The sequence below is a fragment of the Abramis brama genome (genome assembly GCF_963993115.1).
Source record: "Abramis brama genome assembly, chromosome: 20".
Classification (NCBI taxonomy): domain Eukaryota; kingdom Metazoa; phylum Chordata; class Actinopteri; order Cypriniformes; family Leuciscidae; genus Abramis; species Abramis brama.
Genome location: NC_139982.1, coordinates 24,595,929 through 24,619,033, shown reverse-complemented (window position 1 = coordinate 24,619,033; position 23,105 = coordinate 24,595,929). Strand labels below are relative to the sequence as shown.

The following is a 23,105-nucleotide window of genomic DNA, read 5'->3' as shown; positions in this document are numbered from 1 at the left end:
CATGGCATGAATGTACCCTGACTTTATGGGATTTTGTCCACTCTAACAAGTCTACCATTTGAAAACCACTAAATTAGATCATTTGGCATATAAGAAAGAAAAGGCCCTAGCTAGTATCACATCCTCTTTCGGTCTACCATACTGGCCTAGACAAATGACGTTTTTTAAACGAGATCTAGCTCTGAACAAATGCCAAGCACTTCTGCCCAAGGACTAAATGCCACTATGTTTAATCATGAAAGCCTGACCTGGATACAAAATAAAATGACTGAACATAATGAACATAACTAATTGAAATATATTAGGTTTGTCATTGTTTTTTTGTTTTTTAAAGTAAGAAATAATAGCTGTTGGTTGAGGTAAATTAACATTATGCTCATTGACATAATGACATTAAGTTCATTATGCCTACATTTGAATCCAAATGTGTGTATTTCATAAATGACCATTGTTTTATTTGTATGAAAACCCAAATAAGTGCACACCCAACCATTCTAAAGCCAATTGTTATACCGTTTGCTTTTGAAGAATGTTACAATGGGTTCTTCCTGAAGTGTTAGGATCTTCCTGAATTGTTGGGTTCATGATGCTGCACTCAACATGCTTCCTGTGGAATTTTTTTTTAGATATTCAGAAAGTGAAGACTGAAAGTTTTGTATAGTACACTATTGTGTGGGATCACAAATCTTTCATGGAAAACCATTTTTTAGTTTCATGTAATTTTAAGCATTAAAATCCAAACTTTCTCAAAGGAAATGTTTGTCTCTATCAGGGTTATTATAGTTTTGCATTTTTCATTAGTTTTTATTTTGATTTCGTTTTGACTTTTTGTTTTCAAATTCAGTTTAGTTTTAATTAGTTTTTAAAGTGGGTTTGCTAGTTTAGTTTATTTTTTATTTTTTGAAAATGCTTAGTTTTAGTTTAGTTTTTATTAGTTTTAGTGTTAGTTTTTTTTTTTTTGTAATTTGTGTTATTTGTCAGGGGCAAGATTCAAAAAGGTCAGAAAAAGTATTGTGTAATAATAACTCAACAAAAACATACAATTTTAGAAAAAAATTCACACCCCATTGAAATTCCTTTACCTCTTACCAAATCCACACGCCATACCAAAAATTTGGTATGAAAAGCAAATCTATGTTTTAAATAGCGTTAAAAAAATGAAAGACCTTGACAAAGACGAAAACTAAGGACATTTACTCTATAATTTTATTTTATTTTAGTTAGTTTTGCCAAACACACATTACAGTTTTAGTTAGCTATCGTTTTTTTGTAATACCTCGTTTTTATTTTTATTTCAGTTAACGACAATGTTTCAATGTTTTTTCCCACCTAGTTTTCGTTTTTTCGTTCGTTTTCGTTAACGATTATAACCTTGGTCTCTATTCTTGATGTCCTTTCACAGGCACTTGGGTTTAATCAAAAAATACACACACACACAAAACAAAATTACGGATTCCTCAAAAATATTAAGCAACTGGTTTCAACATTGATAATAATATGCGTGTTGGGCAGCAAATTAGCATTTTAGAATGATTTCTGAAGGATCATGTGACACGGAAGACTGGAGTAATGATGCTGAAAATTCAGCTTTGATTACAAGAATTAAATACATTTTAAAATATATTATAGAAAACATTTATTTTATATTGTAATATTTCACAATATTGCTGTTTTTACTGTATTTAAAAAAAAAAAAAATCAAATTAATGCAGCCCTGGTGAACAGAAGAGACTTTCAAAAACACTACAACTCCAATGACAGAGAGATGCATTCATGGAAATTCATGGAAATTTGCGTGACACAAAACTCCTCAAATCACATTTATAATGAATAATCAAACAAACACACACACACTGTGAATCAAAGAGGGATTTTTTAATAAAAAGCAGAACCGAAATGCAGTTATAAAGAGCTGACACTGAGAAAGCTTTTCCCTTTCCATTTTCCCCTTTGAGAGCCTGACCAGCCTAAAGCTTGTAGTAAGCCGCATTCCTTGAATTAAAAAAAAAAATACAAGAACAAAAAAGCATATAGTCTCAAAAACAATATATAGAGAACATTAAGATCTTAATGGACAGCGATGAGAGTGAGAAATTGTGAAGCTTCATTATTTCACTGCATGCATCTCTACAGCTCTCCCTGTCTGACCCTTGAACACTGACCTTGGAAAATGATGTCAGTTTAGATACGATATAGGAAGACTTTAACCTCAGATTAATGATCAGGGGTTCCACTATCATGAGTAAACCTATATTGCACCCTGCGCTCCCTTATAAGCATTAGTACTGGTGGATCTGGAAAGGGTTAATTATTATGGCACACTGTCCTGATTAAAGAATGATACGCGAGATTAAAATTAGTGGTGGGTGGGTGCATTGGGACTAGATTAATGCTGCGTTCCATTCAAAGTTTGATGTGGGATGTTCCTATCGCTGGCTTCCAAAACCACTTTTTTGATGGCCTTAAAAAGATGGACTTTAAATAAAAATTTGATAAAATTTTTCATTCACTATAAAAACTACTGTAAAAAAACTCATTAACATGTATCTTTAACTACATGTTGTCATATAAACAACCGTCAGTAATGCTGATTTAAATCTTACATTTAGTTGCAAGCTGTATAAGTTTGATACACCAAAAAGAATCGACTTTAAAAGTGTTATTCACTGAGGAATTAGACTTAGTTTCGCTAAAGTAACTATGATCGCAAGTTCCGTCGTTCTCAACAGAGATCAATGGAACTTGTGACCAAAGCTGGCTAGTGATGCTTTTTGGGAATCGCACCACTGGTCGCTCTGTATGTTTTCGCGAATTGGACTTGCATGGTCGTGCTATATCCTAGCTAACAGGGAACATTCTCCTAACATTCTGGCAAGCGTTCTTCCAGTAATGTTAAAAGAACATTCTTTCAAAGTTATCTGGTATTTCATAATGTTCTCAAAATACTGTTCATGGAACATTTTTTCCTGAAACGTTTTAGTTGGACATTCATCTAATGTTTTGTTTAACTCTGTGGTGTTCTCTTGCACTTTCAGAATTGAACGGAACGCAGCATTTGATTGGCCAATTAGTCTGTCAGTCAAAACAGGGTGGAGCTCTACACTAGGTTGCTGTAAACCTCTAACACAGCAAAAGCAGATACATGCATCATGGGGAATGTAGTCATTTGCAAATGAACAATGTCAAATCTACGAACCATAGTAATCATAAGAATAATGATAATAATAACAATAATAGCAATAATAACAACTTATAACAAGAGAATTTTAGAGAGTATAAAAGTAATTGTGTTAACACATGAAGAGCGAGCTTCGGTGGGTCTACCTGGGGTAGTTCTTGGGGTACCGTTGCCTGATAAGTGTGTAAACATTTGCAGGGGACGACAATCTTGGCTCAAATATGTAAACAGTGAACACTGTGATGCCTTTTACAGCACCATTCTCCTGTGATGGAGCCACAGCAATACTGCAAGAAGGAAAAATGTTAGGGGAGGGGCTTGTGTGTTTTTGTGAAAAATAGCCTGTGTTAATTGCGTCTGGGGTTCACGTCGAACATGCAGGCCACGACAAACATGGCAGTGCACTGAGAAACATGCATCTACCGAGAGTTCTGGGTTAAATCCCCAACAATTGCTCAGTTTTCCCATAGTTTGCAGTGATGGCACCACTGCATCACTTCAGGGCTTGGTCACTGTATCCCAGCGGTCAACGAAACATGTTCTTAATCATTTTACTTAGTGTTAGATGAGGCCATACAATGCAACCTTCATCAGTATTGTATATCAGTATATAAACTCCCTAAAAAGATGGCATGAGGCCATAGAAACCTTAGAAAGACATTAGAAAAGAAAGACACTTGCTGAGGTCTTTTGAAGAACGCTGAAGGACAGATCTTGCGGTGGAATAACTTTAAACACACAGACGTACATGTCCTTGTCCATATTGTGTGAAAGGACGCCCGGAACAGTCAATGTACCATGCAACAGCCTTCATTCGAATATCCGGGTCATGGCACCAGAAAATGGCCTCCTGATCAAGGGCCCCAGAGAAGCTTCAGAAGTTAATCTTTAATTTTGTTCTTCAGTTCAGATGTAAACATGGAGAGTCCAGGGGTGGATGGAAAACCACGGTCCAGAAAATCACACACCTGCACGCTGCTTTCAGCTGATTGGTGGTTTTCGCCTTTCTTTCACCCCCCTCTCTCGTCTATGCTCTCCATCTATGTCATCCATCGTGTTTTTTACGACTTATCAACCCTCTCAATCACCCTGCCCGTATCTTTCAGGAAGCTTGACGAATGCCTCCTCCTGCTGTTTTTTCCTTTCACTCACTTCTCTCGCTCGCTCTTTGCCTCTCCCCTCTCTCTGCTTGGCATTGATTTTCTTTTTTTGAATTATGGCTGGGTCCTAAGTCTCCTCTTCTCCAGTTGACACAACCAATCTTGCAGCCACTGAGAGGTGGTCAGTCAATCCAGCAAGTTGAGTGATGAAGCTCAACTCCTCTATATCCTGTAAAGGGTAATAGATCAAGTCATTAATAACTATTAAAATAACAGCAAAAATATATATACCATATAGCAATTTATACCTGTGAATATTTGAATTATTTATCTTTTTGAATGCTATTCCATCACTGCTCTATGGGATGGCACCACACAGTTAAGTAAGTGTAATAAAACATATTAGTTGACTGCCTGACATGAATACTGTAGAGTAGTTATGCACCAATGAAGTGAAGTAAAATACTACTCTTACTATTTCTGCATATACTGTGCACAGTAGGCAAAATTCTGCATGCATAATAATATCTGTTTGAGTAGATTTGCCAAAATGTGCAGTAGCTATACAAAGCACACTTAATAATATGTAAATGTAAAATACAATATCACACAATGCAAAGCTCTTAACTAGACCTTCCATTTCCAGTGTTATAAATAAAAAAAATTGCCTAACACTGCCTAAAAAATAGCTTTTGCCATTTTTATTTTTTTATTTTTCATTTTTCTATTTAGCTTCATTTTGATTTTAATTTCAGTGAAGTAGTGCATTTACTTCAACTTTAACTCAAACAGTTAGTTGCCAGGGCAACATTTCTTTTAAGTTTCTCTTCAATTTTTTTTTTCTCTTCTTTATTTCAGTTAACGGAAAAATTTAATAAATTTAATTTTAGTTAACAATAACAACACTGAGAAGTATACAATTTGTAGAAGAGAGTCTGCCAATATTCCATTACAAATATAATCAGCTACACTGCTGTCGTATGACCTATTTATATGACATATTTAACTCAGCATCCAGTGGCATGCAATTAACGTTTTTGTCACAATCCACCAGCTGAACTCCTCGTCCTGAACTCCATTTCCCAGTATGCACTGCCTGACTCATTATGTGTGATACTATGTGTTTCAGTAATGTGTGACCTAGCTCTTTTGCTCTGCCTTTATAAGTTATAACTTATATGCTCTGTGTTTCCACTCATTCGTTGCGAAGTCTTGTTTGTGTTACAACTGCAATTCTGCGTGTTCTATCCTGGTTTCCGGTTTCATGGATTTGATCTTTTGCCTGTTCTTTGGATTACCTTGTTTGCCTGTGTTTCTTGGACCTTGTTTTAAGTTTGGATTGTTTGTCCATGTTTTTGACCCTGTGCCTGTTTATGGATTACAACTGAATAAAAGCTGCTTTTGGATCTTCAACCTGTGCTTTTGTGATGATGCAGATTTGAGATTAACCGCGGTGCAAGTGTGTGATTAGATTTTGTACAGAGAACTGTTACACCTCTAGTGTATTGCATTGTGGGATATGATACCCAATGCAGTGAGTTCTGTTGTTTAGTACACATTTTAGCAAATGTATTCTGGTTATTTTATTCATAGAAGAAAAGATTACGCAAAGTACATGTGCAGTACACCACCATGGACATGCTACTCAACAATTTGGTATTGCCATTTTGTTTATTGACTTCCCATGTGCAGTCCCATGTTTTTTACATTCACTGCGACATTATTTGCATAATGCAAGGGAAAAGGGAAGTAGGTTAATTAATCATAACTCACCACTTTCCAGTCCGGTTGCAAGCCTTCCTCTTTATAAAGGATGTAATCGATTCTCCTGCCATTGCCCTTCAGGGGGATTTTGCGCCCCTTCTGGCTGGGACAATGGTTCTTGCTTGCGGGGAACACCAAGTACTCTTTTCTCCCTTCTTCATTCTCCATCACTCTGTCAGAGAAATGCTAAATGACTGAGTGTTTACCATGAATGCATATCTATATAAACACACATATTTGTGTTCAGCTTACTTTTGTAGGCTCTCTGGTGAGCTGACTTCCTCATCATATAGCCCAGCCGTGTCCAGCAATGTACCTGTACAACAAGCATATGTAAACACGCAACACATACAGGTTATATATGACCTGGAGATATAGATTTTTTATATATTTATATCCTGTGAGTATGACTACTGAAAAGACCCTTAGATCACAGATATTTGACATCTATGTGCACTCAAGGTCTCTTAAGAGTAGGACCAGAGAAACACCAGCATTAAAATGAGCTCAAGGGAAAACTGTATGAGTCACGACTGTGGTTCTGATATGCATATATACATGACTCTAATTGGCCATCTCCACCCAACCGTTTTCTCTCTTCTGTTTTTTTTTACTCTCTCTTAATACTTCACTAATTCTAGCATAGCCAGATTGATAGTTCCAGTACTTTCCATGAAGGTGCTCTTTGTGACCACTGTTTTTTTACTTTAGCAGTATATGCCTCATGTCACGATTCGATAAATATCACAATACTGAACACACGATACAATATTATTGCGATACTCCAATACATATGGTAAAAGGTTAACAAAAAATGTACTGTTGATTAAAATGCTAAATTTGGTATTACATTGGGGGTGGAAATAAACAGGCTTTGCATTGGGGAAGTCCCAGGACAATGGTGACACCAGAATAAAAATATTCATGAAGCTGAAAATGCAGAATTATTTTATAGAATATGCGTGAACTCTGTCACTGGCTAGATATATTTAAAATAATGTGACCACTTTTTACTGGTAACATAAGACATTTGGCATTATCAGGACCCACAAATATTCCCCCATTGCATTATTATACTCAAAATTATATATAGTAGTTTAATGTAGTACTGACAAAACTCTGTAAACTTGAATTTTTTCTCACACAATCTATCTATAAATTACAGAAACGTCTGTCTGTCTGTCTGTTATTCGCGTATCTCTCGAACCGTTAGTCCGATGGATTTCAAACTTGACAGGTGTCTTGCTACGGGCACGAGTAAGTGCAGTGCCAAGTTTGACATTGTTTGGATTAGAAATGCAAAAGATATCGTTAAATATATCGGTAAAAGAAGCACTTAGAAGGTTGTGGTTTAGAAATAAACATTCTGACATAAACACTCTGTCAGCTAAACATTAAGTCAGCTACAGTGTTTACTTCTGAATATTATATTTTATTCACGGGCATCATTTGTAGCAGCCTATTCACAAACTGTTTGCTCAAGCGTAGCGTTTTCTCGGAGTTCACTGTGTAGCCTGCTCCCTGAATCGCTCGCTGAGTTCACTGTGTAACCTGCTCCCTGAATCGTGTAGTTAAATTTTCCATATTTATTATATGTCATTATGTCAGTATCAGTATTTGCTTTCTACCATGCACAAATAAAAATGTCACTGAACTTTTGCTGTGTAATTGTAACAATGAGCACTCAAACACACCGAACCAACAATTACTAAAAACACACACAAAAACAGATTTTGCACGGGTACTTTGCACTAGTAATTAAAATTTTGGGTGAACTATACACAATACAGATTGTCACTAACCATGATACATATTGGTGCGTTTTTGTATTGCGATATATTGTGACACGAGATATTGTTACACCCAATATGTATGTATATATATATATATATATATCAACAGTAGACTATTTTCAGTCAAAACTCGGCTCAATAATGGAGTTCAAAAAGTAGGCTACTTCAAAAAGGAAAATGAGAAGTCATACAGGTCAGGTGTACTATTAATATAACTAACTAACAATGATAATGTGGTACAAGAAAACGAATGTGGAGACATCGTTTCTATGAAGGACTAAAAATGACAGAACGAAAAATAAATAAATAAATAAAAGTAGAAATAAATAAATAAATGCAGAAATAATAGTGAAAATAAATACATTTTGGTAATATAAATGGCTATTTCTGTATTTTTACATGTATTTATTTATTTATGCATTTCTATATGTATTTATTTATGTATTTATACATTTATTTATATATTTATGTATTTATACATTTATTTATTCCTACATTTATTTATTTCTGTATTTCCACATTTCTACATTTATTTATTTCTGTATTTCCACATTTCTACATTTATTTATTTCTGTATTTCCACATTTCTACATTTATTTATTTCTGTATTTCCACATTTCTACATTTATTTTTCCCTGCGCATGTATGCTAATTGACCAATGGCTAAGCCACGCCCCCTCCACTCACTCGGACAAACAGTCAACATTCGGTAACAGGCGCTGTGGCAGCTGTCACAGTAGGAGACATTTCACAGGAGGCAATTGATGATTTTTTGGAGACAGAAAGATTATATATCATCTCGATGTCACCAAAAGGGCCTTTAAATATGCATTGGAGGGTTATATTAATAATTTTATTGTTGAGAAGGTCGATAAGCTTCAGCTCCAGAACAAAGATTTACAGTTCACAGTGTAAACGTTATAGTTTGGTGCTATTTCGCTTCAAACGCTCGCTTTAAACGCGTCCTATTCGCTTTGGATTCAAAATGTTCAAGCGTCGAACTAGACGCGATACGCGCGAATTTGACGCTCTATTCGCGTTTGGTGTGAGCGCAGAAGAACAGGCTGCGATGTCAGATTGCATTGCTGGAATGTGTGTTTGTGTGTCTGTGTGTGTGTGTCAGAGAGCAGGCGCGATCGAACAGTGGAAACATAAAAACATAGCCTACTCCATTTTGCTCATACAGGACATAATTAAAACTGCAAAGTGTTTAGCCTACTTATATTTGTGTAAAACACAACATTGTGCTTTTGTCAAACTGTAAACTCTTGTCAAACTGTAACCTACAACTGTCACCCAACCAAAATCACACACACACGCTGTTTAAAAGCCAAAATGACAAGAAAAAACATAAAAACGAATGAAAACTGATAACCGCAATGCATTGCAATGGACGAGGAAGCAGAGAATGTCCGAGTGTATTGGGTTAGCTATGCGTACTGTGATTGGCTCATCGCGTTTGGGGGCGTGGCTTAGCCATTGGTCAATTAGCATACATGCGCTGGGAAAAATAAATGTAGAAATGTGGAAATACAGAAATAAATAAATGTAGAAATGTGGAAATACAGAAATAAATAAATGTAGAAATGTGGAAATACAGAAATAAATAAATGTATAAATAAATAAATGTATAAATAAATACATATATAAATATATAAATAAATATATAAATACATAAATATATAAATAAATGTATAAATACATAAATAAATACATATACATGGATTTCTCGTCATCACTCCTTGCGCACGCAACCAAGAGGCAAAAGACCCGCGATCTTCGTACCGGAGTAAAGGGTTTAGGCTAGTAGCAAAGTGGTGGTGTTGTCGCTAAGTCAAAATGCCAAGGAATTGTTGCGTAATTTATTTACATGCAGGCCTATCTGTTGTGTTTTATCTGCTCATTTAAATTATACGTGTTGTTGTAAGTAATTCCAAATCTAGGCGAATGGAAGAGTGGGACAGAAGGAGGAAGTTGTATGTTATATTCTTTCTATTCATAATTTGACGAGCTGCACATGACCACATAGCACGTAGTTGTATGCATCAAGGGATTTGTACGCTCTTATCATTTCTCTTGTACACTTGGTGTCTGAATAAGATAATTATATATATCAGGCCATACAATTGCTGGCCACTTGGACAGTTGGACGTTTTACATAATGTTATATTAATATGAGACACAAACAAACAGATCCAACTCTGAAATTGCAGTTTATTATTGAGTCAACAAGAAATTACAAACAATGCGAAATCTACGTTAATTACAATGTTCTTTTACAGAACTCAGCATAACAGATAGCGGTTTTCTGCCTCCTGGATGCGCGCGCATCCGGTATTGTTTGTATACAAGAAACCCGTGTATAGAAATGCATAAATAAATAAATACATGTAAAAATACAGAAATAGCCATTTATATTACCAAAATGTATTTATTTTCACTATTATTTCTGCATTTATTTATTTATTTCTACTTTTATTTATTTATTTATTTATTTTTCGTTCTGTCATTTTTAGTCCTTCATACGTTTCAGTCAGCAAAGATTCATTTTGGAATCTCAAAAGACACATCTCTCGAAAACATGAACGTGAGCTACGCCAACACGCTGGGAAGAAAACAAAAGGTTAGCAAATTGAATACGGTAACTTGTAACAAAGCGTAAATTAAATATAGCGTAATATTCAAACAAATTCGTTTTTTTTCATTCAAGTAGACCTAATGGTTCGTTTTATTTAGCCGAATTTGTGTCATTCGAAATAATATTTATATTATTAGGCCCATTTATTCCTTTAATTTTACAGCAGTTTGTGTGTATGGAAGCCAATTTAAATTTTAATCGTGCGCGTTGCACAAAAGTTCACTTATCAAAATCTGGCCTTATAGTTAATTTACTTTTAAAAAATGTAGGCTATCATATTTTTGTTTATATAATTTTTATTTAGATTATTAGGCCCATTTATTCGTTTAATTTTACAGGACTTTTTGTGTAGGCTATATTCCTTCTTACATAGGCCTGTAATTTGAAATAAAACATTTCTATTTGAAAAATGTTGTTACTCATTAGTTCTTTGGGAGGTAAGGCTGTGGTCTAAGCTAAAAGTGATATACATGTAGATTTTTTTCCTTTTTTGGAGCGAGCGGGGGGCGATTTGAGTGGAGCGCGAAGCAAACCTCGTTGAGCGCTGAGCGATAATGAGCGGAGCGGCCTGATGTAGCTTTGAGCGGGGGAGCGGAGGGGTGAACAGTTCCGTGAGCGATGAGCGGAGATTCTCACCGCTCCACTCCGCTCATATGCTCTGATATATATATACACACACATTTTGGTATAATATTTTCTATATTATATATACCGAATTGTGTGGGATGCGAGAATTCTGGAACCAAAATAAATGGGTTGTGGACAAATTAAGGTTGAGAACCCCTGTTCCTCACCAGGCCTTGAACCTCAGAGGAGAGAAAAAACAGGGTGTGCTATAAAGAAAAGTGGATCACGCCCACTAATGGCGCCCACTAAAATCAGAAGTGTCATTAAAGGCCTGCACTCCGTTAGATCTATTTCAGAAGTGGGGCTGGGCAAGAACTTCTCTACTGTGGTCTCCTGCCAGCTCATCTAGTGCACCATCTGTGTATGGCGTGGTGAGCACAGGCGTGTGACATCAAATTTAGCTCTGACACGGAGGCAACTCTAAAATCTCACACAGATTGAGACATTTGTGGGGGAAAAAAGATGGTTACCATACTGTTTTAGATCATTTTGGAAAAGGTTATCTATTAAATATTTAATAAAAAATATCAAATATTTGTAAAAAATATAGACAAATAAATGAACTATTTAATAAGAAGACAAAATATATAATTGTATTCATATATACCCTTACATATATATACAGTTTTTCCTTAAACATTAAAATCTTGATGTTGACATAACATGTACATGAATGATATCAACTAATCTTCTGCAATACACTGTATATATGATAAATAGATATATATTATCTGGATTATATATCTATTATTTCAGCACTCTACTGTCTAGATGTAGCATTTTGCATGCAGTTCTTGAAAAACTCATATTGGTCAACCACAAGTGCAGATCTCTACCTGCTAACCCACAACTTCCAAGCTTTTATGGCATTGCCTGTAAAAAATGTTAAGCCTTTTTACTGAACTCACCTAAGGCCCACGGTTTGTCCTCTCCAGGACCAAGACGACAGGGGTCTTTATAATGATTGAAGAGGGAATGCTGTTGTTCCAGTTTATCCTCTGAATGACAGAAAAAAATCAATTGTGAGACAGAAAGAGTTTTAGAAAGGGTTACATTGCCTCCTTCTGGTCATACACAACAAGATAGTTCAATGTTGGTCACCTCCTTCCATTATTTTAAGTAAAAAAAATATATTTAATATTCAAAGCAATTTTACAAGATACATTAGAAAAATTAAACAGAATATTACTGTTATATTATTATTATAAATATTATATATTATTGTTATTTTATTATAATAATTCTAATTATTATTAAGTGCATAGTACTGGCTCTAAAATATGATGTAAAAACACAATAAATGTGAAAGATTAAAATCTTATTTTTTTATTGTATTTTTTTTATTAAAAGTTCTAAAAAATGTAATTGTCGAAACCTTGGGAGAACTGTTTTTTGCAATAATAATTCTGCCAAGTTTCTTTCACATTTTTTTATATAATAACAATAATAAAAACAAAAGCAATTCTAATTATTATTAAAAAAATGGTAAAACACTTGGAAAAATGTTGCAATAATAATAATGATAATAATGATATTAGACAATTCCGCTAAGTTTCTTTCGCATTTTGTAATTTCTTTAAATAATAACAATAGGAAGTATTATTATTATCACTATGAGCTATTATTAATTCTACTACTACTACTATATATATATATATATATATACATATATACACACACACACACACATATATATACATACACATATATATACATTAATAATAATAATTATGATCATCATCATCATTATTAATAATAATTATTAATACAAATATAATTATAATGTAACTTTTTTGAATATTATTGTATTTTCTCATAATGAGTTTTACAAAATAAAATGGATCAATTGAGTCAAACTGGGATTGTTATAGCCATGCTATTATATACCATATTATTATATATATTATATATTACCATATATGTATTATATCATTATAACCCAGCTGTTATATACATTTATTACTAGTAATTTTGCCCAAAATAAATAAATAAATAAACACCTGAAGGGCATTTCTTTATATCCTAAATCTGCAGATTCCACGTGGCCTGCTTATTGCTTTAGTGTTAAAACCCCAGATGTTTTTAACAAAGAAAAAGCTGGTACCCGATGAGCAGTTGTCAAAGTTGAGGTCTCCGAGGATGACGTCAAAGGCCACCTGATCTTCCAGAACCTTCTCCTCGTCCGTGGGAGCCAAGGTATTCCTCCTAAACTCAGCGCCCCACTCCAGCAGCATGTCCAACTGCTCGCAGCGCACAGATGCGTCACCTGAGAGAGGAAGACAGATTTACACAAACAATACCTACCAACAACTTAAATCTAATTTAGTTTACAAGATCACAAATTTCATTTTACGGAGGGTTTTATTCAATAAAAAGTGCACGGATCGCATTGTGCAAAACAACTCATTTGATTTGGGTGTAATACAATGAAATAGCGTCGCACTGAGGTGCCTTCAGTTTATCACATTTTCACAACTCGTTCTGGGGCAGTTATGGCAGATGTAGCGATTTAATGAGGCCGGGGTGGGAAAACGGAGCCAAGAAGAGTGCGAGAGAGCAGTGAAGCATAGAAAAAGAGATGTCTGCAACATCTCCCCTCTGCTTTGGTGGAGCTGGCAGTGGCAAGTGTAGAAGAGAGAAAGAGAGAAAGAACAGCAATTTAATTGCAAATCTCAAACAGTAGCTGAAGTGTGTGTGCTTTGGTGCAGAAAAATAACCTTTAAAGAAATCTCTTAAAGGTGTAGTGTGTAATTTCTGCACCTCTAGTGTTACCAAATATTTACTTGATTACTTGATTCTGATTGGCCAATCAAAGCATTCTGCAGTCATCTGTTTTTATATAGTGTATTATTTTGTTCACTTGCAATGTACAATGTTGCAATGTTCAAAAGTTTGCAGTTGGTAAAATTTTTTGGTAATGCTTTAGATTACAGCCCACAAAGTACTGCGTGAGTAAAACGAATTTACAACGCAACATTTGGTAATTATAGTGTACATATAATATACATACATGTAAGTTTAAGGGAACAATATGTAGTGTTTGGGGAATAAAGGGGTCACAACCAGGAAATTCAACACATTATTAATACTATAAGTATTTTAGAACTAAGGGGTACTTATTCTACTGTTATGATAGGCAACAATGTTATGTCTGGGAGCAATTTAGCAAGAACATACACTGCATACCTTTTTGTAATAATAGTGTACCAATACATTCAGCCTAGGCTTTTTTTAAATTACGGGGTATGTCAGTGCATTTATAAATATTTTTTTATACATCAAAAGTGCAGCTGTTTTAGTTTGTTTCATTAGTTCCGTGTTTCATAGGGTTGCCAACTTCAGAAAAGGAAAATAGGGGACAATTGTGGTTCTTTAAAGGAAAATGAGGGACACTCACACGTCATCAATGATGTCTAATTTAAGAAAAGTAACCGTAATAAAATTCACTTATTCCTCGTGAAGTGTAAAATACTGCAATTTCTTTCTTACTTTGCAATCTAACGGTTACTTTTTTTAAATGAGACCGCCTCGATGACGTATGCAGCCTTCGAAATGAGACGCAGCAAGTGAATGGGATTTGCCGTTAGCGTGGGATGTGATTGGATGATGACAGGTTTCGGTGTCGGTGATCATTCTCAAGTGTCGTGATCAGCACTGCTGTTGCTGTTGTATCAGTCAGTCGTTAGGTAAGTGTAGCAGTCAATAAACGGGACAAGGGAGGTCACGTATGGGATCAATTCAAATCAATTAGGATCAAATCAATGAGGTCCAATATAAGGGACGTCCTGGCTAATACGGGACAGTTGGCAACCCTAGTGTTTCAAGGCAAGTAAAACAAAAACTATTGCAACTTTTTTTTATACTGGGGAAATATACTCTCGTTCCATGTTGTTACAGGGTAAGTGGTGCTTGTTTACCCTATTGTTCCATGTAGTTACAAGGCAAGTGTGACATCTGCATGTCTGTAAATTAAAATGGTGCTTGTTCCCTGTTCCTTCCACCAGCTGGCGTGCCCATGATCTCCACCAGAGGGCACTCCTCCCGACTCTCTTGCTTTCCCCTCATGAACTTCAATTTCAAGCGATAGTCTACACTGTAAATTTGTTTTACATACGCAGTACTTTGTGGGCTGTAATCTAAAGCGCTACCAATTTTTTATGTTTGTGAAAGAAATCACAACAAAGCTGCATTTATTAGATGAAAAATGCTGTCATATTTTTAATATTAGGACTTAGTAGTACAATTTAAAATAACTTTTTTCTGTTTTAGTTGAAAGTTGAATTTTCAGCATTAGAACTCAAGCCTGCAGTGTCACATGATCCTTCAGAAATCATTCTAATATACTGATTTGCTGGTTTTTTTTTTTTTCAGGATTCTTTGATAAATAGAAATTCTTTTTGCACAATTTTTTAGTTCTGTCTGAAAATGTAAGATATTTGAGACATAAGTGATACTTAAATTAAACAATTTAGAAATCCATTATACATAAGAGCAGCCACTGAGCCATAACATTTCCTTCTAGGCTGCTTGAAATCTCAAAACTGCAAAAGAAACCACATTTCAGTATTTTCATGGCAAGTAACCTCAAGTGTACATCAGGAGAATAACTTAAATCCGCCTCTGCACTGTCAAAGTCTATAACACACACACACACACACATACACACACACACACACATAGTTTGACAGAGGAAAACAAGCGATTGAGAATAACCAGAGATGCTCTGCCTCCTCTAATAACTGAAGTCCCTGTCCAGCATCATCTCCAGTATAATCAGGTTTCTCTTGCTTTCTTCCCCGTTTCTTGCTTCATTCCCTCATGTTTCATTTTTCCTCCTGAAATAGCCCCTGTTCTATAATTAGAAAGGGTGGCAGACACACGGAGGCGTGGGTGGATCCCGGAATAGCAAGAGAATGTCTTCGTAAAAAATGAGCGCTAGAGACCGTGAGCTTTAAATAGGGCTGACGCCAGGAACGGCGAGAGCCCGTTGTCATGGGAACCGGGACCCTGTGGGCGAGCGGGACACGTTGATTAATCTGAGCGGAGAACAGGGGTCAACATGCAGTGATGTCATAGGCCCTGCATGTGAAGTGCCGATTCGGGTGTGTGTGCATGACACGAGCTACTGAGATAAAGCAGAGAAGACTCGTTCTTTTTTACGGTTCGCACAAAACCGCACACATACACACAACCGTTTCCCTGCTCTGTGTAGAAATCTACTCAGATGTGTGGCAAACGAGCAGTAGGATCGGGACAAACCTGTCAGGATCACTCAGCATCAGCGCTCTAGTCGGAGTACCACAACTCCACTGGAGTTTAGAGTGTGTCTAAATCCTGAAAAACCGACATTGTGGGAACCTTGTAGTCCCGACTACAAAAATGTGCTTCATAACGACACTAATTAACAACTTTTTAAAATTATAATTAGCTTAATTTAAGAACTTGATTTGAGGTGAAATAATTTATTAAAATGAAATTAATAAAACAACATTAATAGTAGGCTAATAATAATAATTACAGATTTAACAATTCAATACTATAGATATAATTTTTGTAATATAATACTTATAATATCAACCAACTCTTGCTTGTATATACAGTCCTATTGTGTACATTGTTCATTTCTTGTTCTTCCTTGTTGTTCGTCATCTTTGCATCAGCTATGATAAAGAAACATCCACTCTTCGCACATTTTGGGGGCGGAGCAATGAAGGGAGGGTTGTGCTTGTTTGGGTCGATTTCAAATATCAACAGTTTTTCTCCGAAATCGCTTACTGCACCTTTAAGTCACTAAGATGTGACTCGAATCCCTCTGTGTATGTGTGTGTGTAGACACCTACCTTCAATAGCATGCAGATGAGTACAAGTGATATATCCAACAACCCGTTGTTCCTGAGCAGAGCTTCCAACCTGCACCTGAGAGAATAGAGCAGGAGGACAAAAGAGATTGAGGAGTGAGAACTTTGCCACATCAAACGTGTTATTGAAATGCAAAATAAGTTATGAAGTGCTGTCAAACACCCCTGAGCGGTGTTACACTCTCTCTCGATCAGCTTCTTCTGTCATAACTCTCTCAGATGTCTGGGGTCCATGTTAAAAGGTAAAAGTCAGAGCATCATCATTTTATCCAGCTGCACCAAATTCCACAATTTCACCTTGTTTTTCTTTTCTGGTTCGTGCATAATATCAGCACATTAGTGAGCTGACGGACTAAATATTGAATATTGAAATACTGAATGTTGAGAGCAAATGTAACACCTAAAATTCTGCAATGTCAGCACTTTTAGCACACACATATAAGCTCTGTTCCTATGTGCTGTGTGTGTGTGTGTATACGTGCTCAAAAGTTTACGTACCCCTTGCAGAATCTGTAAGACTTAGAAGCTACAGAAAATACTTACGTTTCGCAGAAGACAAAAAAGTACAATTTACCCTGATCATCCAATTCAAAACTTCCTGAGCGTCAGTGAATGTTTTCAGCTTTTGTAAAAGTTGTGTATGAGTCCTTCATTTGTCCTCAGTGTGAAAAGATGGATTACAAAATCATACTGCTGGAAAGAGTTCAACTATGCAAAAATGCTGGAGAACCAAAGATTGTGCAGGACCTAGAGGAATTAACTGCTCAGGACAAACAAGAGACTCGTGAACAACCAACACTAAACATAAAAACAGTCGTCAGTTAAGAATCAAAGGTATATGTAAATTTTTTAATGGGGTCATTTTTATAAATTCAGCTATTATTTTGTCTTGTGGACTATGATTCTGCAAGGGGTATGTAAACTTTTGAGCACAACTGTATAAATAAATTGTAATAAGTAAATACAAAAATCAATTGCTTTTGAAAGTGAATTTAGGCATCACACCATTATAATGCGCAGTATGAAAAATGGACATGGAGATTTGCTAAAGATTAAATGTAACAGTTGTTTTTATTTTATTTTTATTTTATAACTGTAGGTGAGCATTAAATGACAGCAAAAGTAAAATAGGGAAATTAGCATGCATGTTTGTTTGCATCTCTCTGTCCTCTTTTCATCCAGACAGCCCATTCAGTGTAAATCATTTAATGACTTACATTGGCTTATTCCCAGCAAAGACTCCGATTCAAAATGCTGAGAGCTACAGAACGGCTGGACTTTCCAAGTACTGAAGCCCTCCACAGAGTGCAAGTTCTACATTTCAGCAGTGGTTGATAATAAATGTCATTGTTCTTTAGATGTGATTTGTAGATTTAATTACAATAATGAGATTCTGACCATGTGGTCTCTATACCATGAGCTCATTGCATTGGATCAAACAGGGCTAGCACTCTTTGACTTCATTGCTTGCTTTTTCCTCACTCAGCTTCATTGCCTTCCATAGCTTCATGGCCTCTCTTTCTCTTTCTGTGCCCTTGCGTATGAATATTTCAAATGTTTATCCATGCTTGGCTAAGTGTGTGTGTTTGCAGTGACAGACTAGAGGAGGCAGGAAACCCAAAGGGCTGAAAATGTTTTGTGTCTATAGGGAATAAAAAAACAAAACAAATTACAGTATCGTTAGCACCAACAATTAGATGAAAAAATACTTTTTTGCCTAATTTGAACTAAATTACAATTACAGTTTGGATAACACAGTAATAAACTTTATGTGTTGCATATTTGTCATACATAAATGAAACAGGTAAGAAAAAGGTAAGACTTTTGAAGACACATTCACTAATAAACTGAATGTGTGTTTTAAATGTACAAAAAAACCCAGGTTTATATATTTATCATCAATAAATACAATTTGTTTCTTATACATTTGAACTAATTGAATATTGCTTGTTCCACGGCTAGCCACATATCATATTCAAATGAATGAATGTAATTGTTTTCACAATGCACGTATTTATGTTGGTGCCAAACAATTTGAATAAATGCATTTTTAAAATATGAATATTTAAATAAAATTAAAAAGATGCCAATACTTTAAAAACTATGCTTTTTTTTAAGTGCAGAAATTTTTACCATTTCTTTTAATTATGACTGACAAATATGTATCACATTAAGATGATCATTTTGTTTGTTAACTGTGTCATCTAAATGGATGGAAATTTTATATGCAATTCAAATACATAAACCTTAAATTTATGTCAAAAATAGCATAGCTGTAAATTAGGATTAGACTTGCCATAGTTTATTAGGTTAATAATAATCAGACAACATTTAAGGAATGTGTTTGATAGCATATTTGTTTTTCTGTGGTATTGACATTGATACTCAAATTTCACTTGTATTGGTGTTAGATACTGAAATGTTGCTATTGTGACAAATCTAGTGTCTTATGTGTGTGCAAGGGTATTGTGACCTTGCACAATGTTTTATCTGAGCTAAAGTCCATATAATGTTCTGTGTTTTGATTGAGTGTGCATACATGCAAATAAGTGTTAATGAGCAGTGTGCTAATTGGAATGTGTATGCCACTTGTGGGATCTCTTATAAGGTTAAAGTTTATTTGCCCAAAGGAGAAAAGAGTCGGCTGGCTAAGTCCAGCATGCACACACACACACACACACACACACACACACACACACACACACACACACACACAGGCTGGCTAATGAACTTCCTCCCGTTCTTCTAATCCACTCCTGCTGGCAGCTTGAATGCTGAGCTGATAACACACACAGCAATGACATGACTAAAGCTGAAGATGGCTAGTACTTTACACTAACAAAGCATTGCAAATAGAGCTGACCACAGCAGGAGCAGCGGGTCACGGTCTTTTACCGCTGAAAGGCGGCACTGATTGCTGTATAATCTTCAAGTTTTAATGGGACAATTTTGCAATCCTTCAGCATTTTAATTGTTCCTCCTGAACACAATGTATAATAGCAGTCAAATTTCCTTGCACTGAAAACAGTAATTAAGTATTATTCAAACATTTTACATCCTTTCTTGGCCTCATTCATGAAACACAAGCAGAACAAAGTCATGAGTATATTACTCATAAATCCATTCATACATAATTATCCCATTGAACTAAACAACAACTTGTGTAAGAATGGTTTTATGTAGGCTATATTTAAACAACCTTTGTTATGATTTATTTTGCAACATAGTTTCCATAAATGTTCTGGGTGGACTGGATAGTTCTGCATTTTGAATGCTGATGCATGAAATATTAGTTTCAAGAGAGCAATGGAAGTCCTGAAATTTGTCTGTTCGAACAGAGCAGGATGAGATTTCACATATGTATTATTAAGATGCTCACCAAGGCTACATTTCTTTAATAAAAAAAAAAATCAGTAAAAACAGTAATATTGTGACATATTATTATAATAAAAAAAAACTGTTTTATATTTTACTATATTTTAAAATGTAATTTATTCCTGTGATGCAAAGCTGAATTTTCAGGATCATTACTCCAGTCTGCAGTGTCAAATGATTCTTAAGAAATCATTCGGTAGCCCTTTATTTTAAAGTCATCTTCGCCTTCGGCATGTACATATGTACTTCTTATAGCAATTACAATTACAAGGTTATAACTACTAGCCCTGAACCTTAACCCATGTAGCTACCTTATATTACCAGTACTTTCTTGGTAGGCACACTGTAAGTACACTGTACTGTAAGTACACGTACTGTAAGTACACGTACTGTAAAATAAAGTGTAACCAATCATTCTAATATGCTGATTTTGTGCTCAACATTTCTTATTATTATCAAAGTTAAAAACGGTTGTGCTGTTTTTGTTTTTTTTTGGAAACAGTGATATTTTGGCATGGAATGTATGGACACACACGTCACCAATTTGCTAACGATCATGCAAACCATAAATGAGCGTTCTACCCATGACGTTAAGAGTGTGTAGAGCTCTTGAATAATAATAAGAGGGCTGAACATGCTGAAAGGCCCTAATTAAAGAGCTGCTCATTCCTCCGGGAAGCATTTTTAATTAATATCTCCACTCCACACACATCCCTCCCTGTTCCCTCCCCCCTCTCCAAATTGTTTGACGGAGGTTCGTCTGTCTTTATTTATCAAAAGCTAAACTTTTAGTACTCATAATGCCCAAGGGTGAAAAGCAGTGTTGGGGAGTAATGACCTAAAAGTAGCAACATATACAAACTACAATTTTCAGTAGTGTGACAGTAGTTCTGCTGTTTTTGTGAAATTTTCAGTTTGCAGACCTTGGAGGAGTATCTAAAGTACATCAATAACTTCTAGAAGCCTTTGGTTAAACTTACACCCCCGTGAAAGATTGAACGTCAATTCAAGTAATAAACTCTTTAGTGAGTACATGTACAGGTCAAAGGCATTGTCCTCCTGTTTCTGTGTACAGTACTCAATATTTAACAGGCTGCTCTCTCTCACACACACATTCAGAGTTAGTATTTAGCAGCTCTGTCTGACATATAATGGCTGGCCATTATGCCCACTGGCCTCTTGCCCTTTTGGACAGAAAAAGAGATCAGGTCTGGAATGTGGCCAGAATCGGATATAGTGCTGAGGCAGTAATGATATCTCGACCCTAAAAGCCAGTGCTCATGATCACCCTAAATGAGCGCTACGCAAACAAAAAATATAAGCTAATATCATGCACAACTACAGACACAGGTTCACACATGCTAAGCATGCAACAACATAACATGCAGACGTCAGCAACATTACACCGTGTCCTAACTACACGCGACGCCGCGACACACGATAAAAGGTATCTTTTCCATGTTTATCAGAGTTTTTGTACTAACCAGCCATGACGGCAACACGCGACGATTCTATTTTAGAAACGGTTTATATTTTTCTGCGACGTCGCGCTGGAACAACAAACACAAAGTGTGGCAATGATAATCTCAGGTACTGTTTATGTTTTTTATTTAATGTTAAAGTGTGTAATGTGACTTTGAATATCATTTAGTGCTCCCAGCTTTGTAGCTGTAAAAGCAACAATGGATAATTCACCTCAGATCTTGAAATTAAACAAATGGAAACAAAAACGTTCAAACTGTGAACAAATAAGTGTATTATTTGACAAAGATTGTTTTAGTAACTCAGTAGCCTATGTATATGAATAATGTTTAAATGGTGTAATATTTGTGAATTTGATTATGTAGCCTACTTATCCATTTTCTTGCGATTGCCGTCAAGATTACTCTGGTCTGCCCACACACTGTTCTGATTGGCTGTTCTGATTGATTTTTACGCATCTCACAGTCGCGTCGCGTCTAATGTGGACAAACAAATTATTTGTCTCTGGAATCTTATCGCAACGCGTCTGGTTAGGACACGGTGTTAGTGTAATCAACATTTCAAGTCATTATACACAAAAATCCAGAGCACTAAAATATTCAAACAATAGTGCAAATCCCAACAACCTTTCTTTAGTTTACTCATAGACTGTCCAAATGCTAGCATAAACAAATTGACTTCTTGTAATTGAAACTGAAAATTAGCATGGCACTACTTGTATTCAACTGTTTAATTCATTGCAGCATTCATAAAGAATTCAGAAAAATGTGTTATTCAAAGTTCACTGAAACATTTCCATTATGTTTGTTACCTTCTATGCTTTGAAATAGTTACAGGGCTAAAGTTCAAATTAAACCTATGTTGCTTATGCTAAGTATGCTGTTTACTTAAGTATGTTCTACAGTACAAAGATCGGCCTGGACTTTCATCATTGTAATTAAATACCAACTTAGTTATATAATCCATTATTTGCTAGAGCATACATTCACAGATTCGTATATAAACTTTATGTAGAATGCTAGCAACAGCATCTGCAAGACTAATGACCCTGTCTTTACAATATCCAGACTAAAATGAGCATACAATATTATTTCAGAATGAAACTACTTCTTGAATTGTAATATCTACTCAGCACAGCCCCATTAAGACATATATAATGCCAACGTCCAACCATGGTTCAACAAAGAGAGGAAGCCTGCGTTTCTAAAAGCATGACAGATGAGTGTTTCAAACAAGCCCTCTGGGCTACAAACGGCTAGTTGTAAATTATTCAGGATGTTTGTGTACGCT

The 23,105-nt window shown here is 35.5% G+C and overlaps 1 protein-coding gene across 2 annotated transcripts in view; it reads right to left on the bottom strand.

Annotated features, from left to right (window-relative positions):
• Positions 1-1,854: 1,854 nt before the first annotated feature.
• Positions 1,855-23,105, bottom strand: part of smpd3 (sphingomyelin phosphodiesterase 3) — a 42,668-nt gene continuing 21,417 nt past the window's right edge. For both annotated transcript variants that reach the window (XM_084094170.1, XM_084094169.1), the window contains exons 3-8: positions 16,941-17,016; positions 13,205-13,366; positions 12,009-12,098; positions 6,295-6,358; positions 6,052-6,214; positions 1,855-4,507 (exon numbers count right to left, since the gene is read on the bottom strand). In XM_084094170.1, coding sequence (XP_083950296.1) covers positions 4,406-4,507; positions 6,052-6,214; positions 6,295-6,358; positions 12,009-12,098; positions 13,205-13,366; positions 16,941-17,016 — 657 coding nt within the window. In that variant the 3' untranslated portion in view covers positions 1,855-4,405. The remainder of the gene's footprint in view (positions 4,508-6,051; positions 6,215-6,294; positions 6,359-12,008; positions 12,099-13,204; positions 13,367-16,940; positions 17,017-23,105) is intronic.